The sequence below is a fragment of the Thermoascus crustaceus genome, assembly GCF_041956765.1.
Source record: "Thermoascus crustaceus strain CBS 181.67 unplaced genomic scaffold VTN00scaffold_1, whole genome shotgun sequence".
In the NCBI taxonomy this organism is placed as follows: Eukaryota; Fungi; Ascomycota; class Eurotiomycetes; order Eurotiales; family Thermoascaceae; genus Thermoascus; species Thermoascus crustaceus.
In genome coordinates, this window is record NW_027192527.1 from 5,020,307 (window position 1) to 5,036,239 (window position 15,933).

The 15,933-nt window shown below is 52.6% G+C and overlaps 6 protein-coding genes across 6 annotated transcripts in view; 1 reads left to right on the top strand and 5 right to left on the bottom strand.

Annotated features, from left to right (window-relative positions):
* Positions 1-367, top strand: part of VTN00DRAFT_1814 (uncharacterized protein) — a gene marked incomplete at both ends in the record, with an annotated part of 1,364 nt that extends 997 nt beyond the window's left edge. The window contains one exon of the mRNA XM_069427963.1: positions 153-367. Within this exon, the coding sequence (XP_069292516.1) occupies positions 153-367 (215 nt within the window). The remainder of the gene's footprint in view (positions 1-152) is intronic.
* A 707-nt stretch (positions 368-1,074) lies between these two features.
* On the bottom strand, positions 1,075-2,790 carry VTN00DRAFT_1815 (uncharacterized protein; the record flags this gene model as incomplete). The annotated part of the gene is made up of 2 exons (XM_069427964.1): positions 1,075-2,134; positions 2,207-2,790. 2 exons carry the CDS (start codon positions 2,788-2,790, stop codon positions 1,075-1,077), a joined length of 1,644 nt encoding a protein of 547 aa, XP_069292517.1.
* A 1,253-nt stretch (positions 2,791-4,043) lies between these two features.
* On the bottom strand, positions 4,044-6,437 carry VTN00DRAFT_1816 (uncharacterized protein; the record flags this gene model as incomplete). The annotated part of the gene is made up of 5 exons (XM_069427965.1): positions 4,044-4,945; positions 5,000-5,496; positions 5,543-5,630; positions 5,692-5,840; positions 6,067-6,437. The coding sequence occupies 5 exons, from the start codon at positions 6,435-6,437 to the stop codon at positions 4,044-4,046; spliced, it is 2,007 nt and encodes a 668-aa protein (XP_069292518.1).
* A 581-nt stretch (positions 6,438-7,018) lies between these two features.
* On the bottom strand, positions 7,019-9,253 carry VTN00DRAFT_1817 (uncharacterized protein; the record flags this gene model as incomplete). The annotated part of the gene is made up of 8 exons (XM_069427966.1): positions 7,019-7,060; positions 7,113-7,628; positions 7,684-7,892; positions 7,950-8,058; positions 8,109-8,332; positions 8,526-8,743; positions 8,820-9,033; positions 9,094-9,253. The coding sequence occupies 8 exons, from the start codon at positions 9,251-9,253 to the stop codon at positions 7,019-7,021; spliced, it is 1,692 nt and encodes a 563-aa protein (XP_069292519.1).
* Positions 9,254-9,912: 659 nt separating this feature from the next.
* Positions 9,913-10,882, bottom strand: VTN00DRAFT_1818 (uncharacterized protein; the record flags this gene model as incomplete). Its single annotated transcript, XM_069427967.1, has 4 exons — positions 9,913-10,312; positions 10,376-10,594; positions 10,675-10,728; positions 10,794-10,882. 4 exons carry the CDS (start codon positions 10,880-10,882, stop codon positions 9,913-9,915), a joined length of 762 nt encoding a protein of 253 aa, XP_069292520.1.
* A 1,569-nt stretch (positions 10,883-12,451) lies between these two features.
* VTN00DRAFT_1819 (uncharacterized protein) lies at positions 12,452-14,400 on the bottom strand (the record flags this gene model as incomplete). Its single annotated transcript, XM_069427968.1, has 4 exons — positions 12,452-13,324; positions 13,387-13,572; positions 13,623-13,681; positions 13,737-14,400. The coding sequence occupies 4 exons, from the start codon at positions 14,398-14,400 to the stop codon at positions 12,452-12,454; spliced, it is 1,782 nt and encodes a 593-aa protein (XP_069292521.1).
* Between the last annotated feature and the right edge of the window lie 1,533 nt (positions 14,401-15,933).

Genomic DNA, 15,933 nt, shown 5'->3' on the forward strand with positions numbered 1-15,933 from the left:
TTTTTTTTTTTTTTTTTTTTTTTTTTTTTTTTTTTTTTTTAGCTTTCTTCCGTTTTATCCTTTGCCAGACTCTCCAGTTTGACCTTGACTGCTTGATTCCGTGGTTGACTCATATTCATCAAACTGAAGAACCGTCTACCACCGCTACGAAGCGGTGGGAAATCCAACAGAGAAGGGGCTGGACCCCACGAAGGAGCGATACGTGTGGGAGATAGAGACGGGGGAGTGGGTGAAGAAGGGCGCTGGCCGCCGTGCCCCTGTGGAGGAGGAGGAGCAGGTGGAGGATGGGGAGAAGTCGCCTGTCATCGGGGTGGGCGGCAGGCCTCAGAGGGTCCGTCGTCCACCTCGGTGGTATGGCGACTACTGAAGGAGGGGAAGAGGGGAGGTTCGCGGTGCGTTCTGTTGACCGTGAAGAAAGCGACGAATCCCATCCCGAAATTCTTCATCGACAACATCCCAATTCTCAAGAACAAAAGGATTTATACTCATCATCGACAACAAGACAGAGGTGCTGTTGTGCAATATATGAGCAAAGCCTGATATGATACCACGATAGAAGAAGTGCCTTGAGAATATATAGGAAAACGGAAATTTCTGCACAGGAGTTTTCTTGTTGGGAGATTCTTCTAAGGCTCGCAAAAATCTTATCTTCAAAAAAAAAGCGCAAAGTTGATAATACCCAAGGGCGTTGAGGTATAATCGGAATTTGGAATCATTGATTAATCCAAAGTGTCGACATTGCCAGAAGAAATGACGGGATCACTTTCAGTCAAAGGTCAGAAATTTTGAGAAGCTAGGAGCATACAAACAAAATGAAGAAAGTTATGTACAGCGCTTGATATCTACCCAGTATGTGGCTGATAAAAAGTTCCATCATGATGCCTACGAGCGGTCTCCAGGCTCTCATCCCTGAAGGTCTCCCCGCGGGGTTGTTGATATATATATCCACTAGGTCCAGCCTTGTGGATAAGCAGGCCACAGATAGAAAAGTTATAGATGTAGACGTTGATGTCGTCGTTATTGCAAAGAACCCAAACGGCATCTCGATCTCAACCTCGATATCGATCATCAAACTCAACGGGCCTTTTTGAGCTTATTCACTCTCCGTCCCAACACATCTCGTCCCTCCTCAATCTCCCCAGCCGCTTCCCGCTTAGCCTCTCCAACCTCCTTCAGAACACCACCTCTCACGATCCTTCCTTCGATGCTGACTCCTTCCTCCTGCCACTCCACCATCTGCCGACCGACCCTCTTCTCGATGGCCAGGACGAGCTGCACGTCGCGCTGTCCGACCAGAGTGACCGCCTCACCTTCCCGTCCCGCACGGGCGGTACGACCGACTCGGTGGACGTAGTCGTCCGGATTGCGGGGCACGTCGAAGTTGATTACCAGACTGACGGTCGGGATATCAAGACCACGGGAGGCGACGTCAGTCGCGACTAGCAGACGAGCGGCAGCCGCTCGGAAGCGGGAGAGATTTGCTGTCCGTTCGGATTGGGGGAGGAGGCTGTGGAGGGACGTCGCCCTGTGTCCGAGACGACGGAGGGTACGTTCCAGGAGATCCGCTGTCTTCGTACGGTTGCAGAATATGATGGCCGGTTTGGAGGAGTTTCCCTCAGTCGAAAGGAGGACGTGGAGGAACGCCTCGCGGTGTGTCATCGGCACTTGCAGATACGTCTGCTTCAGCGTCGGCGGGATGTTGGCGTTGTTTTCGGTAGCGATCTCAGTCACGAAGACTGGGGGCTTGTTCGCGGCACGAGGCATGGACTTGAGCGCTCGAACCTCCGGGGTCACAGTCGCTGTGAACAGGAGCGTCTGACGCTCGCTGGATGGAGGAAGCGCAGACAGGCAGGTCTCAACGTCAGGTAGCATGCTTCCAGGACCGCTAGCAAGCATTCGATCCGCTTCATCCAGAACAACCATCCGAACACGGTTCAGACCGCAGATGGTGTCCGCACCGGAGGTTTGTATGTGGTCCGCCAGACGGCCGGGCGTTGCGATAACGACATGCGGTCTCTGCGAGAGCGCAATTGCTTGAGGTCGCATGTCAGTTCCACCGGTAACTAATATCGGCTTGAGGTTCTGTGGCGCAGAGATGGCTTTGAACTGTTCGAAGATCTGGAGCGCAAGTTCTCTTCATGGACTTAGTTAGCCAGACTGATAAATTTCCTCCAACATAATAACAAAGAGAGTAAAAGGCACATACCTCGTCGGCGTCAACACGACCGCAAAAATCCCAAACGGATCCTCCGCCCACTTCTGCAGAATCGGCACCGCGAACGCGATCGTCTTTCCCGAACCCGTCCGACTCCCACCGATACAGTCCCTCCCCTTCAGGATCTCCGGAATACAAGCCTTCTGGATCGCCGTCGGCCTCTTGATCGCCATCGCGGACAGCGACCCCACCAGCCAGGGAGCGACGTTCAGCGCCGCAAAGTTCGACTCGCCGATCTGCATCTGCAGGCCGATGTCGAGCGCATCTTTGCTGGTGACGGGGTCTTCTGCCGTTGTTGACGTAACGGGTTTCGCGTCCGATGGGTCGTCTGTCTTCTTCTTCTTGATGCGCGAGGGGGCAGCGACAAGCGGTGCCAGTCGGGGAGGAGGGACGTCTGAATCTGAATCGTCGTTCTTCTTCTCGTCGTCGGATGATAGTCGTCTCCGTTTGGGCGCGCGCTGCTGAGGCTCTGTGGTCTGTTCATCGTCGCCGTTGTCTTCGTCGGACGACGCAGCGGGGGAGGAATAGATGTCGTCGAGCGACGGCTCCGTCGTCTTTTTCTTTGCGGGCGCCATTGTTGTCTGTGGCCCTGTGGTTTTGTTCTATTTAATTCCGATGCTCTCGAGCTTTCCAAGAGATGCGCCGAAATTCTTTGGCAAAAAAAGATCGATATCGAAGGCGGTGAGAGCTGGAGATAAATACGTCACGTGTACTGTGTAGCCCTACCTGATCTTATCATTAAAGTGCAGAATCTGGATGGAAGAGAAATTTTGATTTTGTATATTAGCAGTTTTTTTTTATGGTCTCAAACATACTAAGAATTTGATCTTCTAAGGTCATGGCTTCCCATAGTCACAAAATTCCACACACTTAGTGCTCAGTACTTAATCTACCACTTAGTAAGCCAGTATCATAAAGAAAAAGCCTAAGGGGAAAAAAAGACAAAAGGGAAGAAACATGCAGCAGACGGGATTCGCTGGTGGTCACCCACCCAACTACTAACCGCCCGGCGTGTGGCTTAAGTACGGCTGAGCGGACGGGAAGCCCTGTTTTCCACACCCTATGGCCGCATGTACTAGACCCTCTCTCTTGCTGGGTATATACAGGTTCGCATCTTCTGCAGCTTAAGTGAGATGGGGGTTGTTCTGGTTCTCGACTCTCCATCCCGGCTGCAGCTGAAGGCGAAGTGGTTACCCTTCGACGGGCCCCTATATGTGGCATTTACTTGCAGCATATATATATATATATATTTTTCCAAAAGGAGAGAGATATCTCCTGTGCAGCAGAGTGGTGAAAGGCTCACGCATTATATTTATGTTTGGCTCCTTATTATAGGTACAGCATCCTTCTCCTCGACTGCTGCCCCTGTCTTCTCTCGGCTCGAAGAGTGAAAGCCCAGATACTTCTACATGTATACTGTGCTGTGCATACAAATCATACCTGAATGACCTACATCAATTCACAAAAAAGTGGAGCCAAAATTCAAATATAACCAACTTCTATTTCTGACAAAGAGACCACAGATGTCGAATAGGGGGGTATTGCGTTGAGTAGGTACCTAGGTATTGGATTAATATTAACAATGAATGAATGGAAAGTTAGGCTCTGCCTCTGCTTTTTTCGATAAAAGGGAATATCTTGTTTTCTTCTTGTCCAACTTTTTCTTTCTCTGTCAAAAGTAGGATGTTCGACTTGTCAATTTTATTTTCCTTCGGAAATAGTATTAGTATCTTGCTTTTCTCTCTTAATCCCAAATCATCGTTTCTTTCCTTATATATCTGGATGCGTGTACATATCCTTCTCGCAGCTAGTAGGAATCAACCAAATCCTACTTTCCAGTCGTGCTCCTCCTCCTCATGGAGGATCTGGTTTGCAGCTCATAGAGCTCGCCCCTCTCGAGGTCATCCTCGACCGGAGACTCGGACGAATCTCCCGAATCATCTCTACGTGCTAACACTCCGGCTCCATCTCCAGAGGTACCATGTCTCCCCCCTTTGTTGGTATCATCCAACGTCGTATTGCTGTCTTCACCCTCAGTAAGATCGTAAGTGCCGCCGACGCTCTCCATCGTAAACGGGCTCGCAGTGGGCGCATCGAGGATGGAGAGTTCCTGTCGGGTGAACCAGCGTGGCAGGAGGAACGACCGCACCGGGATCAAGAGGAGAATGATGACAGGGAATCCGATGGCCGCGATGGTCTGCGTGATGGCAAACGTGCCTCCGAAGCCGATCAGTTCCAGCAGGACGAAGATCCAGATCGCGCTGCGGCGCTCGATTCCCTTCAGCGGGTTAGATGCAGGCGTGAAGTGCCTGTCCTGCGCAAGGAAGATGAGCTTCTGCGTGATGCCGTTGCCCTCAAGGGCTTGGACGCCCATGATGAAGAAGAGGCCTGCCATTACGCCCTGAGGGATGAGGTGTAGAACGACCAGGAGCGGGCCGCTCATCGTTCCGAGGGTGAGGAGACCCTGGGCCAGGTTGCTCACGCGCTGTTCCACGACGTGGTCGGTGACACGGACGGCCTTGCCCTTGTTGGTCTCGTCCTCGTCAGCGACCTGGCGCGTAACGCACAGTGCCGCGGTATGGAACGGTGCCTGTGGAATGAGTCCGTTGGGAAATGGGATTCCCAAAAGCCCGGCGACGCCAGTTGTCAGGCCTAGCAGGAAAATATCCCAGTGGAATCCAGCGGGCTTGCGCAGTGGAAACTCGGTGCCCTGTGCTATCAGAGACGATACTAGATTATCTGTTAGCTGTGAAAAGAACAGGAGGAAAAAGAGCTAAAGAGGACCATTATGATCGAAGTAGAACAGGATCGTCAGGAGAATGGCGAACGGAATCGCGAGGAAGACGTCGCGGACATCGATATCCCAGAAATGGACCAGCCAGCCTCGGTCAGTTGTCGGGAAGAAGGCTTTGCTCGTGGGAAGGGTCTCGACGTGAACCTCTCTCATATGGCCGATGTGGACGAATCCCGTGAAGAACACAATCGTCAACGGTGTGCCGTAATCCTCGATGAACTTCCGGACGTATCGTTGGAACAGGTTGCTGTTGCCAAGCATCCCACAGATATAGCCGCTCATAAGGACGAGGAGAGCAACCATGATGCTCAGATACGCAGACGTCTCGCCGGCCATACCCCACTGCCTGGTCAGAACCTGAATGCCCTTCTGCAAGTATATAAAGGCGACGTAAAATCCGAATATATCGCACGAAAACCGAGTAACGTAGGTAAGGCCATTGCAAGCGTTCGTGATGGCAAGGATCCAATGCATCACGAGCGACCAGCTTTTGAAATGGTCAGCGTATTCCCGGACGGCCAGGCGACACTTACATTCCGATCCAACACATGAAAGCTAGATAGTTGGTGCCTCTGGGGGTCATGATATCGTAGACGGTATAGTTGAACACGGTGATAGGACCTGGAAAACGCGATCAGCACGAGGGAGAAAGGCCTTCTCATAGAACTCTTCTTCAACTTACCGGTGACACCGACGATGACCAGCGGCTGTGCAGCGAAGAGGGAAAACACCACGGCTCCCAGGACGGAGGCCAGGAGGACCTCGTTGACTCCATAGCTTTGATGCGTCTTCTCGAACATATCCAAAGAGAACGCAAGCGCAGGCAGAATGCTGTGGACCCAATAAGTATTCCCATCATCATTCGAACAGGACTTGTGAGGGTACGGCTCGATGGGATTCGTAGTTTTCTGCCGTTCTGTACTTAGGTAGGTCTGCTAGAGTAATTCCAGAGGGATTGGAAGGAAGAAGAAAAGGAAAAAAAAAAGACCTGGGTGGACAAAGATGGAAGAAGAAAAGAGAAAAAAAGAAAATTAGTTGCATTAACTGCGGGCCATACTTTGCAAAATACATATAGATCGTAGCAGGAACGACGCGATAATCCCATGCATCTGTCCAATCGCTCCAATAGTACGGCACCCTCCTCTTGATATCGTTCACGATCCCTCGCAAGAGGCGTATCCTCCACCACTTGGCGGTCTTCGAGGTGGCGTTGCTAGCCGCGCGACCCTGTTCCCGAGCGACGGGCTCCTGTTCTTCGCGGCGCGACGCATTAGAACGAATGGAACGAAGTGAAGAGATGCTCTGAGCCTGCCAAGACTTCCGCGGGGGATGCGACTGTCCGGGTGGACTCGAGGGGTGGAAGTTGGGCCCCGAGGAGAGAGCGAAGTCGCCGTGCGACGCAGGCTGCGACTGGCTGGGGCCCTCCATGTTGTACAGAAAAGGGGGTCTAATGGACACGGCAGGTCACATACGACGTCCAGGCGGCATAAAACCGAGAAGCAGAACCTGGGGAAGCGGGGAAGCGCAGGACGAAGACATAAAGAACGTTCGCGGAGCGGAGAGGAAAAGCCGGCCCTTAAAGAAGCCGAGGGCGGTGAATGCTGCCAAGTGGGGTCGATCAGCTGGACGGTGGAAGCTTGAAGCTGAGCTTGATGAACCTGTCCCTGTTTTTCGTCCTCTTTTGTCTCTTACTGGCTGGCCGGAGCTTTCCATCCGCCTCCCCGACCAGGCTTACAATGAGAACTACGAAGAGCTATACAGACACTCTCTACAATGCTTGCAGAGCTCTCACATGGAAGACAAAAGCATCCAATTGCAGAATTAATTACACAGCACAAGAACCGAAATGGAATTTTCAAACTGTCCAAGCGTATCAAACACCACCTCTCAACGAGGCTAGCAGACAAGCAAGACATGCCACATAGGGAAACCATTTCCAGGCATTCCCGAATCACGCGTATCAAACGTCAATAGCAATCCTCGAACCCTGGTGGGTGAGATGCACCGGATCACGCTGGAGGAGGCGGGGGAGGAGGCTGCTCGCTCGGTGGCTGCATATCATTAGCGCCGGTCGTCCAATAGTATCGGGATGGATATACTTACTGGAGGCGGTGGTCCTTCGCCCGGTGGTGGAGGTGGTGGACTGCCAGCGCCATAGTACATCGGAGCCATGCCTGGTGGAGGAGGTGGTGGGACACCAACACCAGGAGGAGCTCCCATATTCGGAGGTGGCGGCGGGAAGCCAGGATATCCGGGATATCCATAAGCAGCCTGTCCACCAGGGGGTGGAGGTGGTGGAGGCTGCTGGTGCCAAGGAGCTGCACCTGGAGCTGCTCCTGGAGCAGCGTAGCCAGCGCCGTGAGAACCGTATCCGTAATCGCCGCCACGATTCTGGGCCCACGGTGGAGCAGCACCATGGTCTCGAGAACCATAGTCGTCGCGACCACGATCACGTCCTCGTTGCTGCCATGGGGCGACATCGCTGACGGGAGGACCGCGCTGCCACGGCTTCACGTCACGATCATCATGTTGTTCATATCCACCCGGTCCTCCTTCAATACGCCGGGGAGCTTCGCCATCACCTGCCGGTGCGCCTCCGGAAAGTTCTTGCATGAGTTGCTGGGAACAATGTTAGTAAGGTCCTTGTGAAAGGGTCAAAAAGGATGAGACGTACCTCCATCTCACGATCGACGGCGTCTCCACCGCCAATAGCTCGGTGAGGACCGCGCCCACCGTAGCCGTTATTACGCCAGTCTGTACCTCTCTGGCGATCTGGACAATCACGGGCCATGTGTCCGGCATTTCCACAAACACGGCAAATGATGTTTGCGGTGAAGTTGCGCTGCTCGGGGCAGTCGTACTTGCGATGACCGATTTGGCCACCTGAAATGGGGTCAGAATAGCTCTTGTGACGGGAAACTGGGAAGGAGTCAAACTTACAGTTCTGGCAAGCCTGGTTTTCATCGTCACGAAGGGTACCGTTAAGGGCTGCCAACTCTCGAAGTTGGTTCCGCTTGAGCTCGTTCTGACCTTCCGGAATCGATGCGGCCTGTAGAGCATTAGTCGCTAGAACGAAACAGACAGAACAGGAAGACATACCGTTTCGATAACGTTGTGGATCAGCTTCTTCGCTTTGTTGACCTTCTCTTCCGTATCTGCCATAATCAAACAGTGCAGGTCTTCTTCCTGGTTGCTAGTGTGAGCGGCGTCAGATCGACCTTTTCCTTCTTTGACGGAGCCTTTGCCTCGGATAGCAATCTTGGCTCCCGATTCAGCTTCCATCTTCTTCAAGGTGTTTCCACGAGGTCCGATAAGTAAGCCAACTTTAGAAAGTAGCAAGGCGCTAAGTGTTAGTCCTTATCAATTCTCACAAAGAACGGAGGAGCAACAAGCATATTCAAACGGGGTTAGCGAGAAACGGGCAGAAACATCGGCCCGCCGATGCTTCTAAGCCCGGCTCGAATGAACAAGAAAGAACGGGGAAACGGTTAGGAGTTAGAGGGTTAGTTATCATACTGAAGTTAATCTCTGGATAGTCATTCACTGGAACATAGACCTTCTCCTGGGTCTTAGTTGGACGCCTGTAGTCAGAAGGCGGGTGGTAGTTAGGAATAATCTTCATGGCCTTCTCGACGAGCTTGTGGCGCTCATCTTCCAGCCGCTTCCGGTAACGGTATTCCCTGGTATTTACACGTCTGCCGAAGTTATCGTACTGCGGGGGAGGCGACGGAGACCTGCATCCTGTTAGAAACCCGAATATATCAAGTAATCGGTGATTTTGTGGGGGGGGGGGGGGGGGTAATAACAAACCTGTCACCATCCGCGGGGACGACATCGTTGATGCGAAGCTTCTGACTGATCTCCTCAATCCGAAGATGCAGAGTGTAAGCTTCCAGCTGTTCATTGGTGAAGTTCGCCATGATCAGGGTCGGGAGGCCCATGAGACCGGCAGCCTTGTTCTCTTGAGCATCTCCCCAACGGTTGCGCTTCTTGCGCTTCTTCACGCCGTCGGCAGGAGGATCTGCTGTAGAAAAATTGTTAGATATGCGAGTTCAATCTTGCAGGTTCCAATGTCACGACGTACCTCGAACAGGGCTTCGGCCACGCTTGATCCCATTCTCGGCAGCCGCGGACTCGGGCGTCGAGTTGTCGTTCCCGTCATCCTGGGGCTCGTCGCCTCCGAACCTGCGACGGCCGAGAGGGATGTTGTTAGAACCAGTGATTCCCTGATTGCGCCAAGCCATGACGCCTCCCAGATCGCAAATTTGATAGTTAGTTGGTTCGGCCGCAAACAAGGTGTAAGTGAACGATGGGCTCGAAGCAAGCAAGGAGTCGGGCAGACAGACATGTGGCGAGCTTTTGAACGTCCATCACGTGATTTTTGCAGCTGACTAATCATATGCAGCGATGTGATTGGTCTACTGTGGACCCCGTGCCCATCCTGCAGTCTAGGTTCCCGTTTCATGATCCGTCCCGCTTCAGGGCTTAATTGGTGACGGCTTCAATAGAGTCCTATGTCCATAGGTGACCTCACTCAGCAAGGCCTACGGCACCTTGAACACTGCAGTGGAGGGCGACTCGGTATTCACATGCTGCGGAAGCTATGAGCATGAGGGAGTATATTGAGGATGCGCCCTTTTGGCTCACTGGAGAGCTATATCGTACATAGTACCAGTAGTAATAGACAAATGATTACAAATTACTCTCATATCTCACATCACGATCTTACACCTCCGAGCTGAGTCCATATATCTACAGCTGTAAGCACAACCTGGGCTGAATACCGTCACGCGCGGAGGCTATTCACATTTCATCCCAGCATTTGGGGAGCCTTTCCTGGCATGCTAATACTCATTGGACGACTCTCAAGGTAGTTCCATGGACACATCCTGCGATGCTTAGCTTATTTCTTCGCATCGGACGCCATGCCCTGCTGGATCCAAGCCCTGGCCTCGGCGGCATGCTTCTCCATGGTCTCCTTGTCCTGAAGGAGCTCCTTGATCGTGTGACGGTCCGGCACGTGTCTCCCCTTCTCCGTGCCCTCGCGCTTGAACACCCGGTCCTCCCAGGCCTTGAGGTGCGGGAACTCGTCGATGTTGATACCGGCCCAGCCGGCGTGCGCGACCCACCCCCAGTGCATGATGTCAGCGATGGAGATGTGGTCGCCGACGAGGTACCCGGACTTGGAGGTGGAGAGGTGCTTGTCGAGCACGCCGTAGAGGCGTCTGGTCTCGTTGACATAGCGGTTGACGCCGTACTCGATGCGCTCGGGGGCGTAGCGCGTGAAGTGGTTGGCTTGTCCTCTATGTTTATCTTTTAGTTATGTCCTCGTTTCCTTAACATGGCGGGAAAAAAAAAAAACTCACTGCATGGGTCCTACGCCGCCATGTTGGAAGTACACCCAGTTGTTCATCTCATAGTACTCGCGGGTGCCCTTCGGGTAGGAAATCTTGTAGTCCTTGTCGTACTGCTCGACCAGGTACTGAAGGATGCTTCCGGACTCGAAGAGCCGGATCTTCTGACCGTCGGTAAAGGTATCGGTGAGAGCAGGGATACGTCCATTGGGATTGATCTCGAGGAACCAGCTAACAAAGGATTTCAGTTTAGTCTTTGACCGGTTGGAGGGGGAGTGGCGCGCGCGCGCGGATTAATCAATGGGACGTACTCTTCCTTCTGGACGTTTTTGCCCAGGTCAATCTTTACGACCTTGTATGGGAGCCTAGAGTTTTTCCGTAAGTTAGGCCTCAGAGGTTAGAGAAGCTCTCTCTAGAGGTGATCTCATACCCCAATTCTTCAAGGGCAATGGAGACCTTGATTCCGTTCGGCGTCTGCGCCGTGTAAAGCGTGATATCCGGTCTCTTCACGTCGCTCATGTTGCGTACTTGCGTGGCTGGAGCTGTAGCTGCTCTGTGGAGATGCTGAACGTGTTGTCTGAGGCGGGCGAACATAAAAAAGTTATATAAAGAAGAGATCAATTGATCAAGGGCTTGGGCGGCGAGGTGGTACAGCACGCCGGGAATGAGGGGTGAAGGACCCCGCTCCGCGGTCATATACGGGGTACATCATAGGCCACGCGGTGGGTCAACCGCCCGCTGGATTTATAATGCGAGCTCCAGAACTCTCCGAAAGCTACCAGTGAACCCCGACAGCTTACCTATCTCCGCAGCTGCTTTCTCATCAAGAGCTATGTATCCTCTTGAAGCCGAAACTGGGTCCTCCTCAACTTACGAACACGGAGTAAATGAGGTAGCCTGTCCGACGTATATCCCGACCATCTTAAGTTGTACTTTTTCTAGCGTTTCCCTCGAAACTCACAAAAGCTGTAGATCTCGTCGTTAGATGATGCAGGTGACTATGGTAGGAGGCTCACTCAAGATGTCCTCGGCGCAGTTAAGTTCTGTCACAGAGCTCCTGTTTATCTGCTTCGAAGTCTCTATCGTCGAGTATCCGGCCTTGCTGAAGCCCTCGAAGTCTCTTCTGATCCTCATCAGTCCATGCTAGTCGTGGCTTACCGACATTGGGGGTTGCGAGCTTGTCCCAGTGCTTCGAGGCAGTCTCACTGTGTTCTACGGACCAATGTCCGCCGACAGATGTGAGGAAACAGGCTAATATATTAGTCCTGTAGTCCCGAATACTCTTGAAAGAAACCCTCTCAAGAATGAGGGGTAGGTACCGCTCATTCGAACAACACCAAGTAGGCAGCAGCAGCAGCAGCATGTCTGACCCAGGCAAGCGGATCATCTCATCCACATCCATACTATATGCCATGTAGATATAACATACACACGGTGCTGCAGCCAAGTGGCCGGTGCCAACCAACTTGGTTGTTTGCTGTAGACCCTAGCTAGCTCGCAATCTATTTGCACCTAAAATAGTATTAAAAAAAGGTGCTATATACAAGCATCCAAGAGAAAGAAAGAAACAAAGAAGTCAGGTAAAAGACACCATCCATCCACAGACCGTGACCCTTGCATGGCCTCCCAAATAGGGTAAGTAAAAGACAGGAAGGGACGCAGGATGGACGGAATCAAGAGATTGGGTTTGGGTTCCACGAAGCGTAAAGACTGGAAACCAAGAATGATGTAAGAGCGAGAGTATGGAGGGAAACGGCAGCGCTATGAAGTGGGCCCGGGCATGGGAGTAGCAGTAGCACTTGCAGCGGCACGATATTGTCAAATAGCATCAAGCTACCTGTCTCTAATTTTGAGATTCATGATTGGACGTGGAGTAGATCTACGGGGGTAGATCTCTTCTAAAATGGCCACCATCATAAAAGGAGGGGACTGCCAACAGACAAACGAATGGACCTGGACGGCGAAACAACTGCTCATCATACAGGTGACGCTCCGTCTACATGGATTAATTCGCCATAGACAGATTCTAGACGCCAGGAACCATTGAGATGTTCCCAGAGCACAAAAAAGAGCTGGAACTGCCTTGCCTTACCAAGTAAAGCTCTCCTCAATGAAATCGATATGGGTGTCGTTCTGTCTCTTGCGGCACACGCGTCGAACATCATCGCTCATGCTACCATTGCCGCAGACCAGAACACCCATGGCACCGATCTGGTTCTCCGCCTCCATGCCAATCAGGGTATCAATGTTTGGACGGCCCGGGAACATCTGGACGGTGGCACTCGGGCTCTGTATCTCCCTGGTGTTACGTGGACGCGAGATGAAGAGCATGATCCGGAGGACCTCCCGGCGGCGTTCCATGCCCAAGATGGTCGTCATCCATGGCCGAATCCACTCGAGGTGTTCAGGAGACTGGATGACCCATACGAGCGTTACTCGACGGGCAGCCACCGTGCCATTAGCGTAGCCATCAACGAGATGGCGGACGAACGGGACATGGTGTGTGATACCCACGCCGCCAGCGAAGAGGACAACAGTCCCATAGGAGTCAAGGGTGTGGATGCTCCCATAGGGTCCCTCGGCAAAGGCCTTGAGAGCAACCTGCCCGTTAGGACTGCGTTCAGCGCGCTTGTAAAGCTTATTAGTGAATCCCGTTCGACGACGGACGAGAAGCGAAACTGTTGTCTTCTGAAGCGCGAGTACGTCTTGGCGGGACATGACGATGCCTTTTTCGTCAGTAACAATTTCCTCGGTCTGGCTCCATGCGACGGAGAATGGATGTGACGTCCACAACCCGACCGACGGGATGTAGAGATACATATGCTGGCCAGGGTTGAACCTCCATGGTCGAGCCATCTTCAGGGTGATTCGCATAGCGTCGCCTGGCAGAGCTTCGATGAAGGCAGTGGTTCCTCCATTGCCAATATTCCTGAAAACGAGGATGAGAAAACGTGTAGTTCGCTTTGGAAGTTAGTTTTTTCCTATCTTTCCTTGGTCGGGAGAAATCAGTAGGAATTACTCACCTCGAGTGCCCAGAAAATGATGGCGATGAGCAGATAGTACTGCTGGGGATATCCATCAAGATGGACCCAGAGGAACCCAAACGCTACAATCACAAGCGCGATGTGGAGATGAAGGAACGTTTCGTAAAACGCATGCCTAAGGGCAGAGAATGAATGAAGCATGAGCACGACGAAGGCGATAGCAGCCTGAACGGAATCAGTAAAGATCTATTGGCATGCATCTCGGCATTACTCACCACCAGGCCAGTCATGATGAAAGTGCTTTGGAACGACATCTGCACAGTCGTCCAGCCAGCTATTTGAAAAGTAAGTCTCAGTAAATCCAACAACAGACTACACACAAAACGCACCTTCCTGTGCTTTGGGGATCATCCAGGCCAAAACATGAGCAATCGATTCCAGGACAACGATACGCGCAAGCCAGCGGTGGATGAGGTTCCAGGTATCAAACGAGACCCGCAGAAGAGAGATTAGCGGGTTGTTTCTCCCAACCATGAGCAGGAGAGGAATCAGGTTGACTGTGGCCATAGTGCCAGTACGGTTCCTGATAATGCCTGCGACCGTCTTCTCAGGTGACGGATAGGGAACTGTCACCGCGCAGAGGACTACGTTCATGGCAATAATTCCAGTCAGGATAAGAGTATGAAAGCGACTGGGTAGCGTCCCCATGTTCACAGCGGTGGAGAGCTGAAACTCGCGGTTGTGTCGAGTGCTGAACAGAGGCGCATAGATCAGGTGTCCCTTCAGCCTGGCCAGGGTCGGATCTGGAAGGACGAAATAGCGCTGGGTGTCGTTGGTGAAACTGGTCAGCCGTCTGATGTGGTTCGAGAAGCGGAAGGCGAGCTGCCAGATGTAGATAAATGCGGCCATGAGTCCCAGAACGAGGAGCGAGAGGCGGGCCAGTCTGTCGTTGAGGATATCGTAGATCGACGGACCCTCTCCTCCCCCATCCCTCCTCTCATTTTCTGCAACAGCAAGCCCCGCAAGGGCTATCAACACATGAAAGTGCCTCATGGTGCCTTAACCTTGTCGACTGACGACGGATCTCAAAGAGCTGTAGTATGTGTCCAACTGGGGCGAGACCAGCTCAACCGGAGTTGGAGAAGATGATGAACCCGGCAAAAGGGCGATATCGAGGTTGGCTTTTTGTTTGTAGCGCAGCCACAAAGCAGTGAAGTTCTCAAAGGTGGTAGATGTCGTGGTCCTTTTGTACAGTGTACAGTATTGTAGGAGCCCACCGGGATCAATCAAAAAGGAGGGACAAGTCCAGAGCTTTTTCAGTTGACAGCGACCGTCGACATGATCTCTGCAAAGTTAGACTGGCGGGGAAGATGTCGAACCGGGTTGGATCTTGACGTCCACTATGTCGGGCGGGCAACAAAAAGAATGCTGTGATATGTGATCCAGTCACCGACGCGCGCCGCGAACAAAAAGGGAAGTCAATAATTATATGTGACAAAGGAATGAAGCAAGATTCCGGGGGCTCTTCCCAGCACGAAAGAGCAAAGGCTTGGAGAGAAGAGCGAGGGGATCTCCCAGGGCGTCGAAGGACCGTTTAACAGGGAGAAAAGGGAGATTGAAAGGCTGGTCACAGCGTACGTGGGCGGGCGGGCAGCGGAGCGACACATGCTGCCAGATCCCTGCGCTGGTGGGGGGAGAGAGGCGCTGCAGGGTCGGACGGTCAGGGAGCGTCGATAAGCTGAACGTCGCGGAACCGATCTCCGTACGGGACTCCACACGCGAAGTGGATGCTGGACATGAAACCACCAGGAACAACCCAAGCTCTGCTAGCCCTGTCCGACCTGTTTCGACCTCTGCACACGCAGCCAATGTTCGAGATCTTCAGAGGATCGTCTGCCCCGCTGTGCGACCGGCGCGCGCGCTGAGGCCAGCAGGAAACAAAACACACAAATGACGATAATCGGCGCACTTGGCGATCGATGAGGTGACTTTGCGATCGTCCGTCCCCTCTTTTTTCTTCTTTTCGTCCTGCAGCCTTGCAGCGCTTATAGACCCATCCTGGCGGAAGCAGATCTTTCTATGATTTTTTTTTATACATTTTATTCTCATAACAGATGTACTGAAAGATGGGAGTACCTAAGTCTTGCCGGGTGGCCAATTTCATGTTGCACTCCCAGGCTACCTAAACTCTACCTACCTAACGGAACGGCGCCGCGCCGCCTCCTAGCTGAACTTTTCGCAAGTCCTGCCATGGAATTATTCTTCACGATTCAACGAATCTCGGGCTCGTCCGACATCCACACCCTTCGGAGTTTCTCACCTACTAGCCAGGGTCTTATTCGTAGCATGGCGCGTCTGGGCACCCGCGTTCCTGCAGAATCCGCCAGACCGCATGAGATTCACAGACCTAACGTCACCAACCCGAAACACTGTCGGCAGAAGTTTGAAAATTCAGGCATTATCTGATCCTCCAGACCGTTCTTCGGATAGGTAAGACACAACCCAGTATTACCAATACCACTACGTAGCCACGTCAGTCAGTCCGTCAGATCCGTCTCGTCTCGAACCACCCCGGCACGGGCATGG